This window comes from Meleagris gallopavo, chromosome 15 (genome assembly GCF_000146605.3).
Source record: "Meleagris gallopavo isolate NT-WF06-2002-E0010 breed Aviagen turkey brand Nicholas breeding stock chromosome 15, Turkey_5.1, whole genome shotgun sequence".
NCBI classification, from domain to species: domain Eukaryota; kingdom Metazoa; phylum Chordata; class Aves; order Galliformes; family Phasianidae; genus Meleagris; species Meleagris gallopavo.
The window spans coordinates 1,688,641-1,695,577 of record NC_015025.2 but is presented as its reverse complement, the minus strand read 5'-3'; the positions used below and the strand labels follow the sequence as shown (position 1 = coordinate 1,695,577).

At 37.9% G+C, this 6,937-nt stretch overlaps 1 protein-coding gene across 4 annotated transcripts in view; it reads left to right on the top strand.

Moving 5' to 3' along the window:
• The window catches only part of MATR3 (matrin 3), a 26,901-nt gene that overhangs the window by 15,136 nt on the left and 4,828 nt on the right, over positions 1 to 6,937 (top strand). For all 4 annotated transcript variants that reach the window (XM_010718861.3, XM_019620341.2, XM_010718860.3 and 1 more), the window contains exons 3-11: positions 23 to 64; positions 384 to 487; positions 1,485 to 1,537; positions 1,995 to 2,120; positions 2,661 to 2,786; positions 2,996 to 3,166; positions 4,353 to 4,484; positions 5,404 to 5,447; positions 5,901 to 6,291. In XM_010718861.3, coding sequence (XP_010717163.1) covers positions 23 to 64; positions 384 to 487; positions 1,485 to 1,537; positions 1,995 to 2,120; positions 2,661 to 2,786; positions 2,996 to 3,166; positions 4,353 to 4,484; positions 5,404 to 5,447; positions 5,901 to 6,291 — 1,189 coding nt within the window. The remainder of the gene's footprint in view (positions 1 to 22; positions 65 to 383; positions 488 to 1,484; positions 1,538 to 1,994; positions 2,121 to 2,660; positions 2,787 to 2,995; positions 3,167 to 4,352; positions 4,485 to 5,403; positions 5,448 to 5,900; positions 6,292 to 6,937) is intronic.

Here is a 6,937-nt window from a genome sequence, read left to right as displayed (position 1 = left end):
TTTTTCGTTTTTTCTTCTTAAGATATCCAGAATGGAACCCTGACAGTGATTCAGGACATGGAATGTAAGTAATGAATGGTGGACAGTGGACATGCTATTCTTCTGCTGGTTTAAGCAGTACAGTTCTAATGAAAGCTGTGTAGTTTGGGCTGCTATTTAATCTAAATGCTTTAAAGTAATTTTGAAAATTATTACTATCATTTGAAGCCGGATTTTTAACATGTAATGTGAAACAACCTACCTTCTTCAAATGGGCAGCTCCCCATTTTGGGCGAGTAGAAGCAGCTCAAGTTGACTTGTGCTTGGATACTCGCCGGGAATTGGATGGCTGGAGGAAAAAGGCTTCACAGTTTTTGTTCTAATTTCTTTTTCCCTTTTTCTAGGGGTGATCCCTTTATGTTGCAGCAGTCTACAAATCCTGCACCAGGAATTCTGGGACCCCCACCACCTCCATTCCACCTGGGAGGGCCTCCTGTTGGGCCAAGAGGTAATGCTGGCAGACACCAGACTGGATTTCCTTTTCTGAAAATTACCTCTCATGAATTACTGGACTTCAATCACTTGTGTTCCTGAAGCTTTTTATTATATCCAGATATTTTGGTAGTAGACAGTGCACAGTCACAGCAGTAAGCACCAGCTTTCCCATGTGTTATGCTTGGGGTTTTAGTTGCTTTTTTGAAAAACAAATAAACCCTTTACTTCTACCAGACTTGAGTTCTTGGTTTCTGCTCAGTGTTGTAGAACAACAGAGCAGTGCTCTCTGAGGGGTGGGACTGAAATGCTTTTACTTGTTTTCCTCACCATAAATTCTTTGTTTCCACACTTTCACTGTTCTTCCCTCTTCTAAGTACTGATGGGTTTCTTTTTTCAGCTGTTGGATTAATCAGCCAACTTGGGGGCATGCATGTTTCCTGTGTAGCAATCTGTTGCACATCTTCTGTTTAGCTACCTACATGTTGGTGGATTTTTGTGAAACTTGGAAGAATTCAATGTCTTCAGTCTTTTCTCCCTAAACTAATTTGAAATGGATTTGAGAAATAGACTGGGGGCCTTATCTTCCCAGATGGGCAAGATAAGAATCAGGTTCTCACCTGAAGTCATTATTACTTACTTTATAAATAACTCAAGTGAGTAAAAAGCAAAACTAATTAATTTACCTAATCCTGACTGATAAAAAATCTCTCAGGCATTTTAAGGGAGTCTTTGAACGATGAGTATTTAAATAGTTAATGTCATTACAATATTATTGTAAACTTTTCCATACATCTCAGACTTGATTTTTGAAATATACAAGTTTAACAGCCTTTTTAGGTTTAGTGATACTAATTTATCAGTTAGTAATACTACTTCAGTGGCTTTTAAAAACTTGATGTAATACTGTTTTAGTGTTACAAGTTCTCTCCAGAACTTGTAAGGAAGCTGTTAATAGCAGCCTTGTGAATTGAACTAAGCTTGCTCTTTTTTTTTTTTTTAATTTCTTGAAGGAGCTGGAAATGGAAACATGCAAGGACCGAGACACATGCAGAAAGGCAGAGTGGTTAGTATTAAATAAATGTAAAGTCTTTGAGGGATGTAAGTATTTGTATGCAGATACGCTTTTTCTTTAATAAAATGTATTGGCTTGGGGATTTTTTTTTGTAATGAATGGAATGTCTTTAAAGTAGTACAGTACTGAGATTTATTGGTGTGGAAATATTGAAGCTTTGGAAAGAGATTGTTTCATCTTGCCAAATATTCTACAAAATGTTTGTTTCAGAAGTGTATACACTCTGCATGTTCTCTTATGAAGAAGATAAGAGGCAATCTCCTTTCTGTACAACTGTCACAGCAGGCATCTTCCTCTGAGAATCCTGGGAGGTGCTGTGCATTTCCTGTGTGTCTAGTTTTGATTACTAATTAAGACTTTATAAAATAATAATGAATGAAAAAAAGAACAGATCCTTGAAAAATTGGTACATGTGTTGTGTATTATGTGTGTACTTCGTCCTCAATAGGAAACGAGCAGAGTTGTTCACATCATGGATTTCCAGAGAGGGAAGAACTTGAGATATCAATTGCTTCAGCTTGTTGAACCGTTTGGAATAATCACAAATCACCTGATTCTAAACAAAATCAATGAGGTAAGATTAGGTCCTTTATTAGTGCTGTTGGAACTGCTTGGTTTCTTTGGTATGCTTACTTCTGAGTTGAAATTCTGGTAAAAGGATGTGCTTGGCTTCTAAGCCAGGTAACACATCACCAAGCTGATGTGTTGATGGGGGAAGAGTGACTACAGTGTTTCTTTTTACAAATACTGTAGTACTGCATTTCAACTTAAATATTGTTAAGAAGCATTTTAGCTGGTTATTTCTAGCTTTCTTGAAAATACAGTTTGCAAATTCAATTTGTGTTTTAATATTCTCTGGAAACTCAGTTGTAGTTTATTCACAGTGCAGGAAGCAACTGAATGTTCTGAATCCAAATCTAAAATGTTGTGTTCATGCACATGAAGTATGTGAAATTCATGCCAAGTTCTAGAGGCCAGTTAATGTCATAGCCAAAAGGCAGTTTTTGGTTTTGATGCAGACATTTTTATGAGAAAAGAAGGGAGAGCTTGAGACCTTAAATAAAAACAGCAATTCCTTGAAAGTGCGGTGCTCACTCTGTTTTTGTGTTTTCAGGCATTTATTGAAATGTCAACCACTGAAGATGCTCAGGCTGCAGTAGAGTACTATTCAACAACACCTGCACTGGTATTTGGCAAACCAGTCAGAGTCCACCTGTCACAGAAATACAAAAGGATAAAGGTAAAATATTTCTGCTTGTTTAAACACTATTTCAGTCTGAGGCAGTGGTTGTTACCTGGCCACTGCTTTTAAATTATGACTTTATGTACTTCACAGCTATATCAAATTCATCAAGGGCTGTAATTCACTTACTTGCTTTAAGTGGTACAGTGTTAAGTGTACTTCTTATAGTACCTACTTTAAACAATTCATTCACTCTTTAATTTTAGAAGCCTGAAAGTAAACCTGACCAAAAAACGGAGCCACCAAAACCAGAACTTGGTCGTGTGATTCACCTCAGCAATTTACCTCATTCAGGCTACTCTGATAACGCAGTGCTCAAACTGGCTGAACCATATGGAAAAATTAAGAACTACATACTCATGAGGATGAAGAGCCAGGTAACTGACTGCAGGAACTTAGCATGTGGGGGATGGGAGCTGAGACACAACTGTGAAGAAATGTAGGCTGCTTCTGTAGCATAGATACGGAAATTGTGTGGGTGGTTTGCTATTTAGCCTACTGTGTAAGTCACTGTAATGTGAGCTGCTTTAAAAAAAGGAAAAAAGAGACACAGTAAAAACAGACATTAGCTATGAAGTATAATTGAGACTTTTTGTTATGTGTATCTCAAGGCATTTTGAACTTTTTTTAAGACTGAAGAAACAGTACCTGTGAAACATGATTACCTATCTTCTGCTATTACACGTTTCTTTCACTTGGGTGTTCGTTCTTGAAGTAGAAGCAGTTCTGTGTTTCTCTCAAAAGAAGATGGTGTATTGCACATGTATGTAAAACACCTTGAATGCATGTATATATATGACTTCCACATGTACACAAGAATTTTAAGTATTTAGCACAGTTGAAAAGAATTTTTAAACTTCCCCGGTTGTTTCTGTTACCTTCAGTTAAATAGGAAATGACAGTATTTTTTTCAGAGATGAATTCTTGAATGCCACACTCATGTAATGGAATCAGAAATAAGTAGAATCTATTGTATGACCCCTAAGATGTTCTCCCTAACCTTACTGCACTGGAAAAACAAAAGGACCTTGCTCTGTTTGGTGTGGAAGCAGCTCTCTTCTGTCTGAGATAATGTGCTTTTAGAAGCTTGTTCAGCAAACATAGTGTGTCATAGGCTTGTTTCATGGAGGAACACCTCACAAAGCAAGACTTCTTTTTTCCAGGCCACTGTCTGCTGCTTTTCTGTTTCAGACTTCTCTTAAAAAAATACAACTTCCTCAGTACCTCAAAACTCCCACGCCCTTCAGCACCAAGTAAATGAGAGAAGTGCTTTCTTAGTTGATTTGTATTTCACTTTAAGGTGACTTTTTTTCCAGATTGCTTAAATAGCATATATTTAATTTGTAAACTTTGTAGAGGACAGATATTACTGAGTTCAAAAGCAAGCTTATGTAGGACACTTCAGCAAATACTAAAATGTGTGTCTAGTTTGGAGGACTTGGGTAGAGCCAAGTCTCATAGTTTGGGTTCAGCATTTTGAAATGCTTGTTGTAAGTTGACTAGCTTTGCCAGTGGAAGTGTAATGTATTTTGTAATTTGTGGTGTGTACTTTAATCTTTTCAGGCTTTCATTGAAATGGAGACAAGAGAAGATGCTTTAGCGATGGTTGAACATTGTGCCAACAAAGCTCTTTGGTTCCAAGGCAGATGTGTGAAAGTGGATCTATCTGAAAAATACAAGAAATTGGTGTTAAGGGTATGTTGTATTTTTAGTTGCAAACTGTTTTCTGATTGTAAGTGGAGGTGTAAAGTGAAGTAGAAGACACCTCGTTTCTCAAGAATTATAGAGTTTGCTGGCTGCTTAAATGATACATAGCAGGAGTGTGGTGTTCTGAGGTGTAGGACAGAATGAGGGGATCTCCTTTCAGATTGAAAAAATGAAAAATCATATTTTAAAGTAGTCTGTGCAGCTCTTAACTAAACATTCTGTTTAAACATTGTCTTATGTGGTTCCTTTTTTCTCATCCTTCTCTGCAAATGATCCAAGATTTTAAAATCACAAGCTCGGTGGCAGAAACTGTGTGTATTATAAGGCTTCATCAAGTTTCTAATTAACAGCATATTTAAATAAGGACTCTTTCTTGTGGAGTATGGAGAAGTCTTACTATTGCATATGATTGTGCACCAGAAATGAGTGCTGTTACGAATTCAAGCACTTAGCCTCAGAGCATCAACTTGTGCGTTATTAACATGGAGGATGAGTGGGATTTCCTATTCAGTAACCCCTAAATAAGCAAAGTGATGCGAGTCTTCAGCTTCCTGCATAGCCCGCTCCTAATGGTGCTGAGAAGGTTAGATTTGCACTGTTGCTTGCAACATGCTGAATCAGCTCATAAGCAAAAGATGTTGTACATAATTTTCTCTAGCAGACTGCCCTGTTTTTGTGCTGAGTTAGAGAGTTTTGGTGGAGACAGACAGGGTTTCTCGATCAGTGAGGTACTGCAATTTAGCAGTTCATTGATTGGTTGCTATCTGGGCATTGTAGAGGAGTACTTATGGATTAATTTAATTGGTGGTGCTTGACTAGATTAACTCAGACCAGACAGAACAATGTTTCAACATTGCTATAAAGAATACTTTGCTGTGACTTAAGACTTTTCTTCTTTTAATTCTAGATTCCAAACAAGGGAGTCGAACTTCTGAAAAAGGATAAAACTAGGTAACTACCTATTATTAAAACACAATGTTGTTTAAAAGGAAATATGAAAATACTCTACCCAAAGCATAGAAATTAGACAGAAGAAGTCTGGCAAGCTCTGAGATCATCATGTTGTTTGTACAAAAAGATTAACTGTTGTTATTATCGTACCTATCCTTTTCCTCTAATGAAAGAGACTTCACAGCCTCCCCAGGCTGCTCAGGAAATCTGCTGCAGTCCTTAATTATCCTTGCCTTCCTGCAGTTTAAACTCGTGAGCAGTTGTCCTGTCTTGAAAGGACAGTTCCTCCTTGCAGCAGCCTCTTGCATGCTTGAATTCTGTTTCCCTCAAGCTTCCATTTTCTGAACTAAACAAACACAGTTCTGAAGCTTGTCTAGAAGAGCTAAGCCTGCTATTTTTTTAGTCGCTTCTGGATGCTATTCAGATTCATAAGCAAGTGTTCTTTCTTTACAGAAAGAGAACGTATTCTCCAGACAGCAAAGACTCTCCAAGTGATAAGAAGTCTAAGACTGATGCTACTCAGAAACCCGAAAGTGGCACTGTAGAGGACAAAGCAAAAGAGGAGAAGCAAGATGATGCTGCTGAGCCATCAGGCACTAAAAGCAGTGAGCAGGCAGACCAAGATGAGCCTAGTTTACTCCTTGAGTCTGAAGACGAGCTCCTAGTGGATGAGGAGGAAGCAGCAGCACTGCTGGAAAGTGGCAGCTCAGCAGGAGATGATGCAGATGTTGCCAATTTAACTGATGTGACTGCTGAAGAAAAAAAGGACCCAGCTGATGATGTGACCGTAAAAACCGAGGGAAATGTTGTGGCCAACCCAGCAACAAAGAAAAAGCTTAAAAAGGTAATCATATTGCAAGCTACTTGAGTCTAGAAAACTCTTTAAGTTGAATAGTGCACCACAGTATTCTATTCCAAATCTTTTTCTGTGGGTCTTTAAAATGCGTGCATGTCGCACCTGTTTGAAGAGAAATGGGTGTTAAAGCTTCTACGAAGAAAGAAGATCCCATTGGATGCAACTTGCAAGTGAAATCAGTTATAAATCAGTGTTTCTATTTTGATAGAAGCCACTAACTTGTGCGTTTCCACCCATATTATTTCCTGGGGTTTTTCTTAGCTATCTTTGCTCCTTTCTTCACTAACATTAAGAAGCTAGGGGAGCTATTTATCCCTAACAAGCCTGTCTGTAGTTGTTCTTTTGAGCACTGAACAGAACAATGATATTTGGTCATTGAGACTTGAGGCTGTTTTAGAGTTGAACAGAATTGTATAAGTGTCTGCTAATTATGCTGAGCTGCAAAGGCAGGCAAGTCCATTTGGGTTAGCCAAGGCCATTTTCAATTGAGAAAGGAAAAAAAAAAACAGCTGTAGTTTTAAGGTCTTGGAAGCCATGTGCTTCTTGCTGTGAACTTAATTTTTCTCACCAGATGATCACTGCTCTCATAGTTGTTTCTCCTCCCAGCTGCTTTTTTTCTTTTTTTTTTTTTTTT